Below are 22,075 nucleotides of genomic sequence, written 5' to 3'. Positions count from 1 at the left end.
TATTAATATCCTGCACTTGTGTGGTACATTTGTTACAACTGATGCACCAAGAGTGATACATCATTATTAATAAAGTCCATTCATTTACATTAGGGTTCTAAGGGTTTAACAAATGCATAATGTCATGTTGTGTCCACCATTACAGTAGCATAAAAAATAGTTTCACTGCCCTAAAAGTCCCCTATCATTCACCTATTCATTTGCCTATCCCTCTCCTAAAGCCCCTGGCAACAACGGATCTTTTTACTGTCTACTCTTACCTTTTCTAGAATGCTGTGTATTTGGAATCATACAGTATGCAGCCTTTTCAAGTCAGCTTCTTTCACTTAGTAATATGCAGTTAATACATATTTTCTGCATCACATCTATTCATGGCTTAATAGCTTATTTTTTTAAATCATGGAATAATATTCCATTGTATGGATCTACCAAAGTTTACTTACCCATTTACTTATTGAAAGACAGATTGGTTACTTCCAAATTTCTTATTTATTTGAATTTTTTTTTTAGTTTAACTCCAATTCCTGGACTCCAATCCTACTCCAGAGTCTTCCTCCACAGGCTTAGGGTACAGCCTGTGAATCTGTGGCTTTAAAAGCAGCCCACGTGAACCTGACACTCCCCAAGGACTGGAAACCTACGCTCTGAAGCCTTAGCCGCCTGTTTGTCCACATGTGAGATTGGACTTGGAATCTTTTCTAAGGCAAATCTCAGCCTGCAGTGCAGGTGCTCCCTTGGCCCTCCTCATTCAGATACAAACATTCATCTGCCTGTACACCCACTCACAAGTCCACATGCACACACACATACCCAGCTCCGCTCCTGGTCACACCTGGCAGAAGCAAGGGAGAAGACCCTGGGAAGGTAGCAGAGCTTCAGAGCATCGAGCCAGAGCAAAAGCTTCTAGATTCCGGACCGTGCCCCTCGGTGGAAAGCTAGGCCAGGGTCAACTAGATCGTCCCCACCCCAACCCCAACTCTGCAGGCTGACCTGCTGGTTGGCTCACCTTCTTGTACTTGTGGGGGAAGGTGAACCTCTCAATGGTGTTCTGTACAGCTCCCCGAGTCACATTTCCCAACCTGTCCTCGAGCTGCAGCAGCTCCTACAAAGAGAGAACACGTGGATGTGTGCATTCTGCACGTGCAAACACGCGGCACTCATGATAAGGAAGAGGGGCACTGAGAGACCTGCAGAGCATTCACGTCGACGGGAAGAATTGTCAGATGCTCAAAGACTGCGAGATCTCTACTCACTCTCTTTTTCTCTCTCCTACTCTCAACCCTGAGGCTACGCCTACCACCCATGCCCTCCCCACCCGCTGGGGAGGGAGAGGGGACAGTGGCATCTCCACCAAGCCAGCAAGAGCCAGGCTGACGGGAGGGTCCCCAGACAGAGGGGCGGGGCTTACCTCATAGCTCTCCCGCACAGCGGAGGTGTGTCTGCTGGCATTCAGTCCCTGGAGAGCGAGGAAGTGAAGCTGAGGGTAAGGGTAGTTTCGGATTTCATGGACGACCTGTTGGGGAGAAAACGCCTCAGACAGGATTCCAGGCTCCGAGAGCCCAGCTTCTGACTCCCCCTCCCGTAGCCAATCAGCGCACCCCTGAGATGTTGCGGTGTTCGGAAGCGCTGTCTTTCCTCCTCCTGTGTCCCCCTCTTCTCGTCAAGAACCAAGCCTGGGCCGAACCAGCCCCAGAAAGAATAACAAAATCAGTAAAGTAACAGCTAACCTGACTGGGCATTTATTTCATGGCAGGCACTGTTAAGCCCCTCGAACGATTAATTGAATCATCTCACCTGACCTGTAACCTGGGTGCAATTACTATTCCCATTTTGGTGATAGGGTAAGTGAGACACAAGCGGATGAAGTAAGTGACAGAACCATGGTTTCAAACCCAGGCAGTCGGATGGCAAAGTTCACTCCCTTCCCCTCCGCTCTGTACTGCCCGGAACAGGGTGGGGCAAGTGAGGGCACAAAATTTAAGGAGGCACCGAATGACTCAGTAACCAAGATAAATAATACTTTAATGTAGTATTTTAAAATCAAAATTAATGCAAAGAATCCATAATGAACAAACTATCAAAATTTTAAATAAAAACAGGATCTGATCCTTTCCTTGCACGGCCCTGCCTCACTCACCTCACCCTGACCCTCACCCTGTCTCCAGCTGTGAGTCAGAGCTCCTCAGCTTACTCCTGCACGGTCCTGGACTTAATCTTTCTATGCCTCAGTTTGCCAGTCTGTAAAACAGGGATAAAACCTTTCGTGTGGTGTTTTTGCGAGGCTAGTGATTAGAACAGTGCCTGGTATGCAGTGAGTGCTCAATAACCACTAGCTTTTATTCTTAGGAGATGGTGCTTCATAAGGCGAACCTTAGAACTTCCGAGCTGACAAGGCTTCTGGGATTATTCATCCAAGCCTCTCATTTTACAACTGAGGAGACTGAGGTGCTGAGTGGTTAAAGGGCAAAAGGTAAGGGCTGGAAGGGCCGAATTATGCTCTAGGGCAGCAGCATGAAGAAGCTGTCTGGAAATAAGATTTTCAATCAGCCATTCGCTGCTTTAGTGGACTGTCTTCACCTTCATTCCACACAGCTCGGGATGCCAGGTATGCAAAGGCCCCAAACCCAACCGGATCCTCCCACAGTCGCCACACCCTGCAGCGCTGAAGGCCGGCCCTCTGCACAAGGCAGCACCAGATCAGTAGGCAGCCCCAGGGGCCACTTCTGGGGTCTCTTGTGTTCCCCACACCAGGCATCTTCATGCCATTTCACGGATAAGTAAAACCAAACCCCCGGGGAGAAGCTGACCCAATAAATTAACTAAATGAGGTCACATGGGGTCCAGGGACTACGCTGCTTGCTCTTAGCCCTGAGCCTTCCCCCCACCCTCCTTCACTCCACCCCCCCACCCCCCCAGGCCGGGGCCTGCCACTGGGCCCCTTGCTCCACCCCCAGTGCCCCACCTCCTTTCAGCAGTGCTGGCTTCTGGTCCAGCAGCTTTGCTTTCTTTCCCCTTCAAGCCCAGTTGGGAATAGGAGCTGGGAGGGGAGGGGATGGGAGTGGCTGACCTGCCTGTGCTCAGGACACAGCCGGGCAGGACACAAGGGAGCCACAGGCCTCAGCCCACCATTGGCACCAACAGGCAGCAAGGGAGTCAATCTCCTGGCAGAGCCTCTCACTCACCATCTGCGTGGAGGAGGAGTTTCGGGGAAAGTGGTGCATTCGAGGAGTCGTTAGGTAATGCTGATAGTGCTGAGGCATGGGCCGCACCTGGAACTGAGCGGGACTCAAGCCGGTGTCCACACTGAGATCCCTGCAGGGACACAGCCACGGTGAAGCACAGGTGATCCGGCCAGCGGGTTGCAGAAGGGACCTCAGACATCAAGCCCGTCAAGTAGAATCAGAGTCACAAACTGCCAGAGCTGCAAGGGAGTCAGTCTCGCCTAGCCCTGCCCCTCTCTTTATGGCGAAGGGAACCGAGACTCAGAGAAGGAAGGGCTCTGCTACATCGAAGGAACTAGTATAGTCTGGGCCTCATACTACTTGAGACTAGTGCACCAAAGCCCGTCCCTGAGAGACATGCTGAAAGAGGACTCCAAATAAGCCGGTCACGGATACAGAGCAAAGGAAAGACAGCTCCAGACAAAGTGGAGGGGGGCAGAGGCCATACTTTTACCACTTTTGAGAAAATAATAGGAGGGGGACCTGCAGCTGTGAGGCAGGAAAGCTTTCCTGGACCAACGCCCCTGCTCCTCACCATACAGGAAACTCATTTCACTTAAAAGTCAATCAACTGAAAAGGATCCAGTGTTCCTTGGAAAATGGCTAAGTTCTGGTCTGAGACAGACAAAAAAAAATGTGCAACATGAGATTGAAACATCTTGTCATAACTAAAAGCAAGGAAGTTATCAAGGTCAAGTCAAAAGGATTCGGGAGCCATCAGATTGAAACACCTTGTCATAACTAAAAGCAAGGAAGTTATCAAGGTCAAGTCAAAAGGATTCGGGAACCATCCTGGAGAGGCTCCCACTGGCAGAGTTTGGGCATTTTGTATCAATGAGTGTAACTGCAATAGACTGAAATACATGAAATAGGTTCAAATCCATGAGAATGAAATGATGCTAAAGAAAATTGGTCCCCTTTGAAGGATGCTAGGGATGCTTCATTTTGAAAACTAATAAATAAAGGGGAAGGGGCTTCCCTGGTGGCGCAGTGGTTGAGGGTCCTCCTGCTGATGCAGGGGACACGGGTTCGTGCCCTGGTCCGGGAAGATCCCACATGCCGTGAAGCGGCTGGACCCATGAGCCATGGCCGCTGAGCCTGTGTGTCCGGAGCCTGTGCTCCGCAACAGGAGAGGCCACAACAGTGAGAGGCCCGTGTACCGAAAAAGAAAATAATAATAAAAAATAAAGGGAAAGAACCAAACATTTATCCTGCCTTTCCTCTGTTAAATGTACTTCAGGGTAACCAAACCGTGGATGAAGGAAAATTCCTCTTTATGTAAGTTTTCTAGCTAATAAATGAATAAGGAATGATTGAATTATTTGTCACCTTCTTTCATCCCCTAAAGAAATAAAGGATCTGGGCAAAGATTATCAATTGCTACGAACATCACACAGGAGAGACAACCAGCTATCTGCTGGAAGAACACAGCACCTCGTATGAAGTGTTTTTTGCCAAAAAATGCAAATTGAAGCTGAATCTGCTCAAGTCGCAACCTGGGTCCCAGTGTTTAGCAAACCAAGGGGCGTCTGAGGTGACACCTCCAGAGCATAACCAGCAAAATCCAGATGAGGGGGAACTACAGGAAAAAAAGCCTGATTCAACAAATACATTTTTTAAAATATGAGGAGCATTAAAGGAATTTCTGCTTCCAGCTGTGATGTCTGTACAGTATGACATATATATATATATATATATATATATATATATTCCTACATTTCCTCTATATGTTAGCCCACATCCCTGGAACAACTCCTGATGAGTCTGTCACTTGGGACATGAGGTAACTCTTGGAGCCAGTTGGAAGCAAACTTAGAAATTCTCTTAGTCCAGTCCCTCACTTTCGCAGGCCCAGCGGAGGCCTTATCCATGGCCCCAGGCTAGCCAGTTAGGGGCTCCAGGGTTTCCGATCCTCCCCTGGGCTCACCCCATGACCTGCCTCGGGGAAAGGAGTTCCCCGGGGCACCTCACGTGGCAGAAACTCTGACTCTTAGCACCTGCCCAGCAGTCCCAGGGAATCCAACCAATTCAAAGTAGCAGAGAGATGTTCAGGGAATTCTACCAAAAGCAAAGTCCCAAGGAACTGGAAACAGAATCTCTCCAATTCTAGGAATGCTGAGTGGAGAAGCAAAAGGCACCTCAGCCCTCAGATGAGAGAGGTGATCTGCCCAGGTTGGGCCTGAGTGGGCTCTGGGATCCCCTTTTATCATCTCATCAAAAATCCCTTCCCAAACCCAGGATCCTCGAACAGGGCTCCTTTGCTGAGGCCAAGCTGCTTGCAGGGGAAAGAGGGCAGGAAGCTCTCACCCCTACCACCCCCCTCCCAGGTGCCCAGGCAGGGCTAGGGCTGCATGGTCGCGCGGGCTGCCATCTGCACTGGGGGCAGAGTCAGAACTGTGAACCCAGGACTGTCAGAGGAGCACGATGAGGACGGAGACATCGGAGCAGGGCTCAAGGTCAAGGTCAAGTTATCGGGCCCAGGCCAGAAAGGGGGGATTGGGGGGATTTATCCCCCAAGGCCTGCTGCTCCCACACACTCCCAGGCCAGGATGCTCAGTGACAGCAGCTGCTTGGGTAGGACTAGAATCTCCTAAAGTAAGCGGGGGAGGGCCAGGCAGCCTCAGGCCTGGGGCTGGACGAGAGCTATTGGGCCGTGCCAATTCCTGGGATGACTAGGGCAGAAGTCAGTGGTTTCTGATGATTCTCTAAAGGAAAGGGGGGTGGTGCACAGACACACTGCCCACCTCCTCCCTCCCAGGGATCCTTGCAGAGGGTGAGAGCAGCCCCGCCTATAATGCATTTCCTGTCATCTAATTTCCAGACCTCAAATCTCCTGGCAGAAGAGGCCTCCCTGGAAAAGAGGGGTGGGATGAAAAGCCCCTCGTCACCACTTGGCTGGCCCTTGCTGGAGCAGACCTAATTACAGGGAGGAGGAAGGACCTCCTACTTGGGAAGTGGGGACGGGACAGGCAGAAAGGGCCCCAGGTGGCCCCGGGCGGGACTCAGCCCAGGGGCCTCCCAGCGTCCCCTGCTGGGGCACACAGGCCAGCCTCTCAGGGCCCCAGCCTCTCTGTTTCTCCAGGCAAGCAGGGGTCAGGAATGCAGAGCGACAGAAATGACCGAGGAGCACAGGATATTTGGCCAAAGAAAGGAAGTCGGCAGCCTAACCCGCACCACGCCTCCCGCATCTCAGCAGCACCCGCCTCCCCGTGTCTCCCATCCCCTCCCACTTGCCACGCTGGACCTTGCTCAGATCCCTTAGCCGTACACAAGGACCCCAGGTGCTCTGTGTGCTGAAGAGAATTAAACTGGATTGACTTGCCTGCTGAGGCAAGAATTTCATCCAAACAACAATTAAATCTTCCTAATTTGAATCTGCTAATTAGAAAAAGGCTGGGCTGAAGCTGGCCGTGGTGCCATCTATGTTTTAGGAGAGCGTTAAATCTAACAGAGAAAACCTGAGAACTAACTACCAAGGGCTGGAGACACGGAACCTGTTAAAGCAACCATTTCCTGCACCTAGAAGCACCTTTAGCGTCCAGTCAACCAGAACTACCCTTTTGAACCATTCCTGGGTGTCCGGTCCTAGGCTGCTTCCAAAGCAAACTTTGCCCACACCAGTTTGCCTGACTAAATGGCTGAGTAAGGACACTAATGCACGTCTGTTTCTTAAATAGCCCATCCCTTTCCATTCAGGTTTTTTGTTTGTTTTTACATTCTTTAAAACACACACACACACACACACTTTTTTGCCTCAAAGTTGCAAAAAATTTCTGGATACTCTTCACTCAGATTCCCCAAGTGTTGAAATTTTACTACCTTACTGCATTTCTATTTCCTTCTCTCTCTCCATGTATACATCCATACATACAAACACACACACAGAGTTCTCCGTGGATTTTTTTTCCCTAAACTATTTAAAAATAAGTTGAAGACATGATGCTCTTTACCTCTAAATACTTTAGTGAACTACACATCTTTTTCAAGTGTTCAGGTGTTTAGATCCAGCCCTAGTTTAGGTCAGCCCTCCCCTGAGCTAGAACCTGTGAGTAGGGTGGGACCAAGTATCCAAAACGAAGCAATGATGCATCCCAGGGCAACAAAGACCTCTGCCCTGAGTGCAGGAGACTGTGGGAAGACATCACAGGGGCCCGCTGCCTACAAAGACACCACAACCAAGCCCTCGACCTCTCCCCAGCCAATCTCCCCAGTCCTTGCCTCCAACCCAGCTGGCTGTATCTCCATGAGCCTGTTTTGCCTGGCTGGCATGCCCTGGCACTTCTCTCTGGACTCCTCAAGGCCCACCCCCTCCAGGAAGCCTTCCCTGACCATGCTGGCTCCTGAGATTCTCCTTTCCGCCCCCGTCCCAGGGACCACTGGTTCACAACACTCCCTGAGCTTGGGAAATGCTTTGCATTCCTGTCCCCTCCTCCCCTGCAGTACCATGAGCACTGAGCCCAAGGCTGGGCACATGATGGCACCTAGCCACATCTGAGCTCATTGCTGGAACCAGGACCTTGGGGGGCCATCTGGCCCTGAGGGTGGACAGGGCAAAAGCTGGGGCTTGAAGACTAGGACTCTGGCATCACTGAAGTGAAGGAAACAGGAACTCAATGGATCAGACAAGACCCTCCTCCCTCCCTCCCCCAGGGACCCCACTCACCAGTCAGTGCCCTCAGCCAAATACCTGGGCTGAGGTGTCTGTAGTTGGTGGCCGAAGTCGAAGCTGGGGTGGAGGCGGTGAGGGTGGACAGACACTCGCTCCTGACTCCGCCTGCACCGGAATGGAAGGAGGAATCGAGGCGTCAGGGCTGCCCAGGGCCAGCCCAGCTCCCAGGAGTGCTCAGCAGCCCCAGCTCACAGCCTACGTATGGAGCAGTGGCCTTCAGCCCTCTTCCCAAACTCCAAGGAAGCTTCCTGGGCGGCAGTCAATAGCTCAGAAATTCCCGCTGTCTCTGGGCTGCCCACTATACTGAGCCTCTCCCTGGGTGTGACCACTGCAGGTCAGCTGTCTCACCCAGTCTCTCTAGCTTCTCTGCTCCTTATCCTACTGCTCCCCTCGGTCCTTGGTGGGATGTATTCAGGTCACACAGACCGGCCTCCTGTAGGCTCTCCCACCTCTGTGCACCCCCTCTGCTCCCAGCATGCTCTTCTCCTCTCCTCCACCCTCTCCACACTCTTCCCAGCTTTCATGGCCCAGGGCAAAGCCACCTCCTCCAGGAAGGCCTCCCTGAACACTCCAGATCATGGTGACCTCTCCTTCCTCTGACCTCCTACAGCACTCACCTTCTGTCCCAGGCACCCCAACCTCTACAGACATGGACGCTTGGGGTCTTAAAGATCATCAAGTCCAGAGGTGCTCAAAGTGTGCTCCAAGCACCCCTGGCAGTCCCTGAGACCCCTTCATGGGGTTTACGAGGTCAAAATGATTTTCATAATAATACTATCATGTTATTTGCTTTTTCACTCTCATTCTCTCACAAGTGAACAGTGGAATTTTCTAGAAACTACATGACATGTGATTCTGCCACATTTGAGTGCAGAAGAAGACTTGAGAACACAGCCATCTTCTATTAAGCCAGGCATGAAAAAGATTTGTCAGTATGTATTTTTAAAAAGTCACTCTTTTCACTGATTTAGAGGCAAAAAATACAGCTATTTTTTGAAAAACATATTATTGGTGTTAACATATACCTTTGTTATTGTTATTGTCAAATGAATTAATAAGTATTTTTAAATTTCTGTTTTAATTTCTAATAGGGTAAGTATCAATAGTCATAACCCACATAAACAGAAGCTTGCTGTAATCCTCAGTAACTTTTAAGAGTGTAAAAAGGGTCCTGAGACAAAAATGTTTGAGAACCACTTAACTTGTACAGCTCCTTCTCTTAACAATTGAGGCTCAGAGAGGTGAAGTGACTGGCCCAGGATCCCGCAGCTACTTCAGCCCCATTTGATTAGTATTGTCTCATTTTACTCTGCACTTGTTTCATAGCTGGTCTCTCCAACCAGACGGTGGGCTCTCTGAGGGCAGGGCTGACCCAGCCCTGTCCTGAGGTATCCCTTAGGGACCTCCAATGTTAGAATCTGGTGACCATGAAGTTTGAGGGGACGTGAGGGGTCCCCTAGTCTAGTCTCCCACAGCGTTGTAAAGTTCACTGTGAGCATCCTAGCCCACCACTTACCCAGCTCCTGACCGTAACTGTGCGATATGACAAGGACACACACAAGCAACAGAGGGAACCGGTATCGGGTTAAGGCAGCGCTCACTGCCCGAAACACATGCCTCTAAGTGGAGCAAAAGCTGCCTCCTACACAGAGACTCATTTGGTGACTGACTGCTGGCCAAGCCTGGCAGGGTAGAAGCCAGGGGTCCAGTGCTGGGCCCTGCCCCCCGCCCCGCCCCGCCCCGCCCCCGCCCAGGTAGCACACACACCTGGGGTGCGAGAGGAGCCTGCGGTGCTGGGCTTCCAGGAGCTGCTGCTGCAGGAGGTATTGCTGGTGCAGGGCCTGAGGTAGGAAGGAGGGACCTGTGACGTCCTGGAACTGCAGGGTGGGCAGCGGGGTCAGCGACTGGTGCAGGGCGCCGCTGTGCTGGTGGGCCGGGGCCATGTGGGCGCTGAGGCCCGGCTGCGACTGCACCGGGTGGGCCAGGGGGAAGTCGGGAGCGAGCTGCTGCGGCTGGGGGGGGCCCAGATGGAAGTGGCGGCAGGAGGTAGCGTGAGGATGCTGAGACCTTTGAAATGGGGCACCTGGAGAAGCAATGACAAAGACTCCATGAGCACCAGCCCTGCTTCCCTCTCCCACAGACCCCGTCTCCCCTGACCCCCAACCTGCAGCTGGTGGAACTCAAGACCTTCATTAGAACACAAGTATCATCACTTTTGTATACAAATGATCATCGGTGCTCCCTAGTAAAGGCTCTGTGCAGTATGTGTTGCGGGGGGGAGTATTTTGTTTAATAAATAGATAAGCACCCTCTTTTAAATGAGCACACTTGTTAAAGGAATTTTAAGGTCCCTGGAGGCAGTTTGGCTTTCTTGAATTTCTCCCATAAGGTCAACCTTATTGACCCTACTACCTTTTTAAATAGATGCCTAGGGAAAATTTAGTCCAGCCTAGTCAAGCTCTGAACTCTACTGAAGACTTGGCTAGCCAGGATCCAGCCGACAGGGAGCCCAAATTTCCAAAGAGAAAACACCCAGAAGTTGTTTTCCATGCAATTGTAAGAAAAATAAAAAATCTAATCCCACACAATTTTTAAGTAATAATGAAATAATTTGTTATAATATTATCATTTATTTAAAAGCAAAGATTTCCAGCAATAAGTTGGGCTCAACGTTGCATTTAATCTAGTCTCCACTACCTTCTAAATAACATTGACCTTGATGATGACAAAGCCTTACAAATTTTCCATAAGCAAAGATCCAGCTCTCAGCGCTGGAGTCCTTTAATAAGGAAGGAAGTGGACTTGGCACCTCAGGAAGCTTTACAGAGGCTTCCTGCTAAACATGGCAGGTTCAACATATATCTGCTCCTTCCCAAACCCCACTGAAATGAGAGCAAGGGCATAAAGGGAAAATAAACAGACAAGGACAGAGAGAACAGGAGAGGTGACATCAGCAGGCAGCAAAAGTCAACAGATTTTTGGAAGGTGGAAAGCAGATGGAGCAATTAGCAGAGCTGAGGAATTGGAAACCAAGCACCTAATGAAGGCGCAGTCAACGAGAAGCGGACAGATTTGCCACACGTGCTGGAAGGGTCAGGACAACTCCTGTGGTGGCAGGAGAGATGGCGGCGCTGAGAGCAGGGAGGCTGGTGGCCAGTCTCTATGAGGAGCAATTCTGCCCAGGGCATCTCCCCTCCCCCATGCAGGGCAGTGACTGCCGCTCCCTCACCCTGGCATTTTGCAGGGAAACTGAGCCAGAAAGGCTCCAGTAGAGGAGGACAGGGGTGCAGCACCGTGCTCAGACGGGGGGGGGGGTGTTAAGCGAAAGTCTTATACTTGGAGCTTTGGAAACCCCTGCTCCTTTCTGCCTCTTGGTTCAGAGGGTGCTGTCACTCAGGTGCCCCTCCCCTGTACACCCCACAGCCCCAGGTTGGAAACTGGCCCCAGAAATAGCTCTACAGTTCCTTCTGGTTGGGAGTACCCTGTAAAATGGTTGAGTCCCCAACTGGAGACTCCATAATAAAGCCCATAAGTTGAAAGGTCCATATCCATACACACACACACAGATTCTGGAAGTTATTAGTGACCTACTCTTCAATATGAACAGACAGCCAAGGACGACCAGTCTCTTGAGGAAGATTACAAAGTGAAAAGAGAGAAAGAAATACTAAATTAAACAAAAAAAAAGAAAAGAAACTCAGAGGAACAGAAGTAATGCAAGGATCCGAAAAAAACAAACTTCAGAACACTTTAATTAATATCCTCAGAAGGGCTTCCCTGGTGGCGCAGTGGTTGAGAGTCCGCCTGCCGATGCAGGGGACGCGGGTTCGTGCCCCGGTCCGGGAGGATCCCACATGCCGCGGAGCGGCTGGGCCCGTGAGCCATGGCCGCTGAGCCTGCGCGTCCGGAGCCTGTGCTCTGCAACGGGAGAGGCCACAACAGTGAGAGGCCCGCGTACCGCAAAAAAAAAAAAAAAAAAAAAAAAAAAAATCCTCAGAAAAATGATGTCGGGTCCATAAGACAACAACAAGCTCCTTTAAAAGGAGTGATGAGAAAACAGAGCTCTTGGAAATTAAAAATATAAGAGGTGAAATCTGAAATTCAGCAGGGTTGGAAGATAACGCTGGGGAGATTTCCCAGGAAGCAGAACAAGAAAACAAGGAGTTGAGGAAAAAGATGGCAATGTTGAAGGTTGCAGTCAGAAGATTCCACAGTTTTCTAGTAAGAGAGAAAGAATGGAGAAAATTGTGGAAAAAAATTATTTGAAGTATTTCCCAGAACTGACGGTCAGCTTCTAGATAGAAAAGGCCCTCTGAGTGCCCAGAAAAGAACCACACACCAAGGCATCTCCCTGGGAAATGTCCAAGCAGTGGGGCAGAGAGATGATTCTGACACCTTCCAGAGAGAAAGCAAACTGGTCCCATTCGAAGGGTCTGGAAGCAGGATAGCACCAGAGTTTTCAAGAGCAACACTGGAAGCTTGAAAACAGTAGAGCAACTGCTTTCAAGGTGCCGAAGGGGTGTCGGGGGAAGATTTTCAATCTAGAATTCTGTGCCCAGTCAAACTATTAATCAGGCGTGAGAGTAGAGTAAGGCCATTTTCAACCATGGAGGGTCTCAAAAACAATTAATCTTCTCACACCCTTTCTCAAAGAACTACTGATGCAAACCAAAAGAAAGGAGCAAAGAAATAGGGGGTGACACCTGGAAGAGGGGGCTTTCCCAAGCACATGGCTGTACAGGGCCTCCAGCAATCATTTCAAGGTGGGGAGGAGGGAGGGCGCTCTGAGGGGTAGCTGGGGGGTGGATCAAAAATATAACATTACCATCAGATTTGGCCACATGAAAATAGTATTGGAAGGAATTTTCCAATTTTGTAGAGCATTTGGTAAGAATTTGTAAAAAATGTCACAGAAAGCAGGCAATTATTACCTCTAGGAAGAGAAAAAATTGTTCAGAAAGTGTAATGATTACATACTACTTGGTTCAGCAGTGAACAATATTTATATATTAATAACACAACAAGCATTAATAAACTATTTTAGAACAGAAAAGGACATTTCTTCCATAATAAGAAGAAAACAGACAATGTCAAAATTGAAAAATCAACAAAGAGCAGTAAAAGAATTTATTTAGAAATTCACTTAGTAAGTTATGTATTTCAGGAAGTAAATACTCGAAGAAGAGTTGGAAATGTTGAGCTTCTAGTGGCGGGGCTAGGGTGGGGAGGCAAGGGGCAGACAACTGCTGTTTTACTAAATGTGTCTTACATTGGAGCTATCTGACCCTGTAAATGACATGCAGGCCATTGATAGATTCTTTTAAAATCTTTTTAAAATAAATATTTGCAAAACAAAATGGAAATAAAATGCATTTCTGGCTCACTGCAAGTGAGCCAGAAAAGAATGATCTAGAACCTTAATTCCCACCAGCATTCCAGATCAGTAGGGCCTCCTCTGCCTGGTGTATTCTGGCTTCCATGAGTCCAGGGACTGTAGCCTGAGCAAGCAGGCTCTGGATTCCCCCTTCTCCCTCACCACCATCTATCATACCATAAAAGAGGAGGAGAAGGTCCACATGACCAAAGGAAGGAGGGCAAGAAGGGAAAGGAGAGGTGTCGAAAGCTAACAAAGTGAAAGACAGGCATGACTGCAGAAGAAGGGAATGGGGTTTTAAAAAAAGGGATATTATAAAGACTCCAATCCAGCACTGTCTATTAAATTACAATGTGAACCACATATGTAATTGTAAATTTTCTAGTAGCCACCTTCAAAGAAGTAAAAAGAGGTGAATTTAATTTTAATAGTATATGTTATATAACTCAGTATATCCAAAATATTGTTTCAACATGTACTCAATATAAAAAAATTATTGAGATATTTTACATTGTTTTTTTTTCATATTAAGTCTTCAAAATCCAGCGTACATCTGGCACTTACAACACACCTTAGTTCCGATAGCCACTTGTGGTTAGCGGCTTCTGTGTTGGACAAGGCAGCTCCAAAAGAAAAAGACCAACTCCATACATAGAGCAAATAATTTTAGCCAAGTTTGCTAACTGGTCTGCCTTCAGAGGGGGAGTCCTCATTGCTTACTGGTGAGATGCACACCCCTTAGCCTGATCCTCAAGCTCCATCCCCCTGATCCCCACCGCCCAAGCCCTCCCGGACATCAAATCTCCAGACACTCCATGCACGTTCCCACCCCGGGGCCATTGCTCATGCTGGTTGCTGCCTTCCCTGTCTTTAAAGGTCATCTCTCAGCAACTCAAAAAATGCCTCCCCTGCCTGCCAGCCCCCAGGGACGCCTTCCTCCTCTGCATTCCTGTAGAAGGCCCTGTCACTACCACTCATTTGGCACCTGGCAGTAGCTACCTTGAGCTGTTTCTTCACACTCACCGCCCCCAGCTGGCTGAGCTTCCTGTCTTGCTGTTTCTGGATCCCCACGCACCTCCCTGGAGCTGGCACTCAGTAAATACCTGGTTGGCTGACTGCTGGAGGGACTGAGGGAAAAGCAATGGCTCGAGGCGACTGATGCACTGGGGCTGGTTGAAGGCAAACTGATTTGAAATCGAGAGGGAAAGAGAGGGGCAGATAGGCCCGGGTGAGCTCCAGGGTTTTTTTGTTTTTGTTTTTATTAGTTTCTGCTTTATAACAAAGTGAATCAGTCATACATATACATCTGTTCCCACATCCCTTCCCTCATGCATCTCCCTCCCTCCCACCCTCCCTATCCCACCCCTCCAGGTGGTCACCAAGCACCTAGCTGATCTCCCTGTGCTATGCGGCTGCTTCCCACTATCTATCTACCTTACGTTTGGTAGTGTATATATGTCCATGCCTCTCTCTCACTGTGTCACAGCTTACCCTTCCCCCTCCCCATATCCTCAAGTCCATTCTCTAGTAGGTCTGTGTCTTTATTCCTGTCTTACCCCTAGGTTCTTCATGACATTTTTTTTTTCTTAAATTCCATATATATGTGTTAGCATACGGTATTTGTCTTTCTCTTTCTGACTTACTTCACTCTGTATGACAGACTCTAGGTCTATCCACCTCACTACAAATAGCTCAATATATACAATGGAATATTACTCAGCCATAAAGAGCTCCAGGTTTTAAAGCTGCAGTGCACAGGGGCTGGGCAGGCAGAGCAGGCCAGCATCCTCCCCCTCGGGGGCTGGTGGAGCCTCTCCCACCACCAGGAACAGCAGCTGCCTCCCTCCCACAAGCCCCTCCTGCCAGGAGGGCGCCCAGCCTGTGAGGGCGGCCCTTCCGGTTTCTATGGAGGCCCATTAGGGAGAGGACCGACCACCACCCTGGAGAGGTTTCCACTCTCCTGTAACCTGTGCCCTCCAACTGATGCACTGGGCAGTGAGGGCAGCTGCCCTCTCTCCTGGATGGGCAGGAAGAGAAAAGTGAACAAAGGGTAAGCTGTGACAAAGTGAAAGAGCGGCATGGACATATATACACTACCAAACGTAAGGTAGATAGCTAGTGGGAAGCAGCCGCATAGCACAGGGAGATCAGATCGGTGCTTTGTGACTGCCTGGAGGGGTGGGATAGGGAGGGTGGGAGGGAGACGCAAAAGGGAGGGGATATGGGAACATATGTGTATGTATAACTGATTCACTTTGTTATAAAGCAAAAAATAAATAAAAATAAAAATAAAATAAAAAGAGAAAAGTGAACAGAAGTATCCATATGGCTCATAATATTTCAGGCAATGTCTACCTGCAAAAGTCCTTTGACTTCTGTTCTGGGACTTTATGCCCCTCTCCCCTGTCATCTCCATCCCCAGAAGGTTCTCAGTCTCATCAGCTCTGCTCAGAAGGACATGAAAGGCAGGAGACATCCATTCTGGGGCCCCTGACTCACCCCAACCCTGTGTGCTGTAGGGTCTGTGAAAGTAGCAGCTGCTGTATTCGGTCTCTAAGACCAGAGGAGTGAAGTTCTTAGGGTGAACTGGTCGGGCCCATGACAAGCCAGTGACCAGTGACAGCTGAGTAACACATCCCAAAGTGCCCTCATCAACAAACAACCTACAATTTTTCACATTAGAGTTACTCCTTTGGGTTAAAAAAATAATCTCCAGGTGTCCTTGAATATATTACCCATTTATCTTATTTCCCCAGGACTGAAATGCCATCAATTGGAGGATTCATCATGAACTAAATAACATTTTTTTGTGTGTGTGGTACGCGGGCCTCTCACTGTTGTGGCCTCTCCCGTTGCGGAGCACAGGCTCCGGATGCGCAGGCTCAGCAGCCATGGCTCACGGGCCCAGCCGCTCCGCGGCATATGGGATCCTCCCAGACCGGGGCACGAACCCGTATCCCCTGCATCGGCAGGCGGACTCTCAACCACTGCGCCACCAGGGAGGCCCTAAATAACATTTTTAGGGAGTGAGGAGAAAGAGGGGTTACTTTTTTAAAAAAAAAAAAACACCACATTAAAGAAACACAGCAAGGGCTTCCCTGGTGGCACAGTGGTTGAGAATCTGCCTGCTAATGCAGGGGACACGGGTTCGAGCCCTAGTCTGGGAGGATCCCACATGCCACGGAGCAACTAGGCCCGTGAGCCACAACTACTGAGCCTGCGCGTCTGGAGCCTGTGCTCCGCAACAAGAGAGGCCGTGATAGTGAGAGGCCCGCACACTGCGATGAAGAGTGGCCCCCGCTTGCCACAACTAGAGAAAGCCCTCGCACAGAAACGAAGAACCAACACAGCAAAAATAAATAAATTAATTAATAAACTCCTACCCCGAACATCTTCTTAAAAAAAGAAAAAAAAAAAAGAAACACAGCAAGTGTAAGACAAATTAGTTTCAGAAATGTGTAGAAAAACATGTGCACCTTAGAATTCTGGAAATTGATGCTATAGGACCCCCCGAGAGCTAGCTGGGAGGACCTTCGAGCAGGGGTGCTCCCCTGGGGCCTGAGCAAGGCAAGGCAGGGCTGGGGCAGGGGGAGGCCCCTGTGCGGGGTCTTGCCTGATGGCCACCTGGCACTCTCAGGTGCTCCACAAGACCTGGTGGCTGCTTCGTGCCTCATGGGCAGGGAGCCAAAGAGGCTGGCAGCTGGAGAGGGGCGGAACAGCAGAAACCACGCAGCCCCACGAGGAAGGGAAGGTAAAAGAGAAGCGGAGGACGTGGGGGCCAAAGGCTGTGGGCGAGGTGGGTGGAGATGACAGTGACAGAGGTCTCGAGTCTCTGGAAGGTTCATTGACACTCATCTGGTAAATGACAGAGCAGAGATTTGAACTGAGGTCTTGCCTGACAGCCAATTGTCAGTGGGAGGGAGGGCAGAGCCAGGGAACGAGAAGCCTTGACAAAGCGAGGGGCCCTGCTGAGGAGGAGAGCAGGGCAGAAACGGGGCCTGGACACCCAGAGGACACGCTGGGCCGGTCCAGGTTTCCTGGGGACAATGGGGATGGAGACAAGGGGGCCAGAGGAGCCTCAGAGCTAGGCCTGGGTGGGAGATGAGAAGAGCCAAGCCAACAAGTCCGAAAGCCAGAAACGTCGGTAGAGACAGCAGATCCATGTGGCCTGATAGGCTTCTCCGGAGCAGGCAGCATCCTGAGCTGGAGGAATATTCTAGCTGTTTTCTAATCTGCAGCAACTTGGTCACCTCAAGGTAACGCGGCTTTCATGCTTCAGACTCCAGGGCTGAGAGGCACTGCCTTCAAACCCTCAGGTGAAGAGGGAAAGAGAAGAGCAGGCAGTGCTGGGGGCAAGGACCAGGGGGGGCTGCCTCCCACCCCCGTGCCCCGGGATAACTGCCTCCTGCTAGCGGGGGCCTCTGGGACAAGGTTGCAGACCCAAGGGCCAACCAGGCCAAACGTCCCCCACTCCTCCCAGGGATGCAGGACCCTGGGAGAATAGGATGGGAACCAAACCTTCCCGCATCTCCAGGGAAGCCGGCAGGTCCCATCCTCCCCAGGCCAGTTCTCAGGCGTCAGATTCCCACTGTCCTCAGGCCATTGACCCGCATCACTCTCCCTTAGAGGTGGGGACAAAACAGGAGGGCGGGGCCCACAGCAGAGTCACAAGGGAGGGGTGGGCCAAAGAGAGTCCCTCCCAAAGGCCCTGGGATGGAGGGCAGCCAGCCCGCAGGGACAGGAGGCTGATACTTGTCTCTGCTGAGCACTTCCTTGAAGCTGGGCTGGAGTCAGAGTCTACTCCTCTCTGAAAAGCCAGCTCTCAAGCAGCAAAGAAAACCAGTTTTTTGAAAGCAGATTTCTGCCCACAAGAGGCCAGGGAGGAAGGCCTCTGCTACCAAAGAGGCTTTCAGAGCCAGGCAGAGTCACCCGGTGTAAGGGCTCCGTCTTAGAGGCCTGGGTGCCTCCCCTCGCTGTCAGACCAGGCTGGACACTGGACTTCTCTGGGCCTCAGTTTCCGAGACCGTGACCCACAATGATGTACCTGATGCTACACACCTGCTAACATCTCTCCGCTGAAGGGGCCACAGGCATCTTCTGGCCTGGCCTCTCCTCTTGCTCGTGGGGAAGTCAAGTAAGAAGCACAGGAAGACCTTGCGCACTGAGTGTTGTGACTGCCCCCAGAGTCCCCCCCGCAGGCCAGGCCAGACCCAGGTCTCCTGCCCCACCTCCTGTTGGGACAAGCCTGTGTGTTCTGCCCCATGTCCACACTGGAACTGAGCTCAAAGCAGGGAGAGGCAGAGTAGACCAGTGCTGGACTTCTAAATCCATCTTCCAATGGCTGCCACATCATCCTAAAGCCAGCTCTGAGTGTTCCATCCCTTGCAAACGCCCCGTCTGGCCTCTCTCTCTCTCTCACTGCTCCCTGTGACCTTCCCTCTCACCTCTCCTGGACCCCCAGGGGTCTTGCCTGCCCCCTGGCCTCATACCCTACCTCCCAGGGCTGTTGCAGTCTGTCCAACCTCGACCACCCAGGGCAGATGTTAACTCTGGAATGGAATCTCCCAGTGGATGAAACTCTTCTCTCCATCAGATTTGTGGCATTTGCCTATTATACTTGGCATTTTATTTCTGGACAAATTTTATCTCCAATAATCAGCTGTAAAGTGAGTGATTTCAGGACAAATACCACGCAGTAAATGTCCTTTGTTCTTAGAAGGATTAAGGAAACTTCCAAAAGGGGAGGGAGAGAGAATGCAAGAAAGTGAGAGAATGGAAGAGGGAAGGAAAGAGAAAGAGGCGGGGAGGCGCGAAGAAGAGAGGGAAGAAAGGAAGAAGGAAGGAAAAAAGAGAAAAAAGACCTTCGTTATCTTAGAAAAGTTAAGTGTTAGATTATTAGCTAGCAAGGAAATACAGTTCTTCATGGAATCATCGAATATTCAAGCTAAATGAGGCTAAGAGATCATACAGCCTTTGATCTACAGGATGAGAACCCCGAGGAGGCTGGAAAATGGCGGGTGGCTTGTCCGAGGGCTCCCAGGTTGTTATGGCCAAGCTGGGACTGAAGTCCAGGCCTCCTGAGTTCCAGTGCAGTGTGCTCCACACCCATCCACACATGCTACCCCAGAGAGGAACCCGCCTGCCCAGGCCCTGGTGGTCCCACCTCCCCTCCCCATGCCCATCCCCATCCCAAGCTCCCCCAGGAGGAAGCCTTTCCTTCCTAGTAACCATGAGATAACGAGGGACCAGCTGCTGGTGCTCATGGGGAAGCAGTCTGAACCTCTGCTGTGAGAGATGCTGGGAAATGGCCGTGGTGGCTGACATCGCGTAGGTTCAGCCCAGTCCACATTGACCAGCAGCCCCAGGCCTCTTCCCTGGCCTAAGAAAATGCCAAGGACAAGCCCCAACTTTGATGGAGTAGACCAAGGTCTTTCCAGCCCATTGGGTGCTCCTGTCACAGGCAACTCCTGCAGGGTCCCTGGAAATCCTGTGAAAAGCTTTAAGTCCTACCATTCATAGGGTTTAACTGGTAAAGAGGGATGGAGGAAAATTCTGGGGTCTTGGCACAAATTCTGGGCACCTTGTGTTAACATGGACAGGGATAAACTGGAGTCTGATGAGGAGACCAGGGTTGGGAGGGAACTTGAGTTGTCTAAGAGGAGGAACAGCTGAAGAATCTGGGTGTGAGCAGCAAAGAGGAGACTCAGGGTCAGGTAATAGCTGCAGGCAAAGGGATTAGCTCTTTCTGGTAGATCTGGGTCAACATAAGGAAGACATTTCTTAGAATTCACTTTGTCCTCCAAAGTTCCTCATCACTGGTCGTGTCCATGCAGAGGCTGGCTAGCTGCCAGCAGAGAAGTGTGAACACTGGAGGGGAGATGGCCTGGAGCACCTCCACGGTCCCTTCTGTGCCCACTATGAGATGATGCAAATTCACTGCAACATCTACCCCCTGCCTGAGCATAGTTAGGACAAACTGGTCTTTGAAAGCACAGAAAGGCTGGTCTGGGTGATGGGGAAAGAGGAAGGAACATGACAGTAAGCAGAGAGCACACCCGAGTATTCAGGGCCCAAGGCTGCAGATGCAAGGAGGAGAAGCCACCCACAGGCAGGCGTCCAAAGACAGACTCCCTCTTCTACTCAACATGGCCCCAGGAGCCTCTGTCTGCACTGATACAGCTCAGAACTTTGTTTCCTGCATATTCTGAGCCTCCCAGTGGCCCCCACCAACTTCTCCAGCTTGGGACACGGTCAGGTTTCGTGTTGCTAGGTAACGCATCCTTTGTGAACCACTCAGATGCAGGATGGTTGTAGAGGTGATACAGGAGAGAAGGAGGAGGGGGCAGGTTGTGGGATGTCTGAATGGCAGGACCAGGGCTGGGGTGTACCTCGTGAGCTAACTACTTGAGTGCGACCCAGAGGAATCAGAGATGAAGAATGTGGAAAGTGGGTCATCTGCCCAGACCCCCACTTCCTAGACTGCTCTTTCTGGCTCCCTTCCTCACTCCAGGTAAATCGAATTAACCTCTTTTGCTCCAGTTGACCACCCCAAAGAAGCCTATTCCCTGGCTCAGTTTCTTGGCTGCCAGAGGTCTGCTTTCCTCCCTCTGCATAGTTTGGTTCCCTGACCAATGGGAACAAACGGCCTAGAAAGGAAGTGATATGACCAGAGGGATTCTTTACAGCCGCTTTGTGAATGCTTCCCCAGAGCCAGCCTTTGATCTCTAATGAAAAGCTCAGCTTCTTCCGAGGAACTGAATTCCTGGCTCTCAAAGCACTGCTGGGAGGGAACTTTCCATCCTAAGGAAGCCTACCTGCTCATGGGCATGAGACAGTTAAACAGCAAACTTCCAGCAAGCAGCGAAGGACCAGTTCTCCAGTTGTGGTTGCAAACCAGGGATAAGGGAAGGGAGCCCAGGAGCGGGAGGTCAGCTAGAGACAGGATGCAATTACAGAAGAGGAAAGCGCCTGTAGGTAACGGGACCATCTTCTGGGCATATTCCATCCCAGAAGATCCTTTTTTCTATCTAATGCCAAGGAGCTCTATGAAAACATTCCCACTATAGTCATAAAAGGGCATTTTGGGGCTTCCCTGATGGTGCAGTGGTTGAGAGTCCGCCTGCCAATGCAGGGGACACGGGTTCGTGCCCCGGTCCGGAAGGATCCCACATGCCGCAGAGCGGCTGGGCCCGTGAGCCATGGCCCCTGGGCCTGCGCGTCCGGGGCCTGTGCTCCGCAACGGGAGAGGCCGTGACAGTGAGAGGCCCGCATACCGCAAAAAACCCAAAACAAACAAACAAACACAAAAAGGGCATTTTGTAGAAGGTATCTATGGTCAGAAGACCTCACCCCATGAGGGCAGGACCTGGCTCTATCTCATGCACCTGTATTCCTAGTGCTTGGCACAGATCTTAATACGTAGTAAGAACTCATGGAAGGAAGGAAGGAAGGAAGGAAGGAAGGGGGGAGGGAAGGAGGGAAATGAACTGTTGAACATGTAGGAAGTAGCATCTTGCTAAAAGCCTTGGGAGTGTGCAAAACAGCTGCCTCCCAGCATTTCAGCACTGGGGGCTTTCATGGTAGCAGAGGAACAAATGTGACTCAAGGAGGTAAAGTGTAACGTAGAAAGACTGATGTGGGAGACGCTGCAGACAGAAAGACTGGGAATTCTTTCAACGAATCTAGGGATCCAGTTGCAAATCCAACGTGGACTGGGGTGGCCCAACACACCAGGTGGTCAGTGTGAATTACAACCAACGAACCCAGAAGAAGAAGTGCTTTCAAACCCAGAACAGAAAGCCTCCTGCCATT

General features: G+C 50.5%; 1 protein-coding gene across 1 annotated transcript in view; it reads right to left on the bottom strand.

The window, feature by feature from the left end:
• ARK2C (arkadia (RNF111) C-terminal like ring finger ubiquitin ligase 2C) overlaps positions 1-22,075 on the bottom strand; it is a gene marked incomplete at its 3' end in the record, with an annotated part of 106,264 nt that overhangs the window by 4,896 nt on the left and 79,293 nt on the right. Inside the window, exons 2-6 of the mRNA XM_079717015.1 lie at positions 9,658-9,973; positions 7,885-7,995; positions 3,183-3,312; positions 1,409-1,513; positions 1,007-1,102 (exon numbers count right to left, since the gene is read on the bottom strand). Coding sequence (XP_079573141.1) covers positions 1,007-1,102; positions 1,409-1,513; positions 3,183-3,312; positions 7,885-7,995; positions 9,658-9,973 — 758 coding nt within the window. The remainder of the gene's footprint in view (positions 1-1,006; positions 1,103-1,408; positions 1,514-3,182; positions 3,313-7,884; positions 7,996-9,657; positions 9,974-22,075) is intronic.

This window comes from Hyperoodon ampullatus (genome assembly GCF_949752795.1).
Source record: "Hyperoodon ampullatus genome assembly, chromosome: 13".
NCBI classification, from domain to species: Eukaryota; Metazoa; Chordata; class Mammalia; order Artiodactyla; family Ziphiidae; genus Hyperoodon; species Hyperoodon ampullatus.
This window is presented reverse-complemented; position numbering and strand designations above follow the sequence as displayed.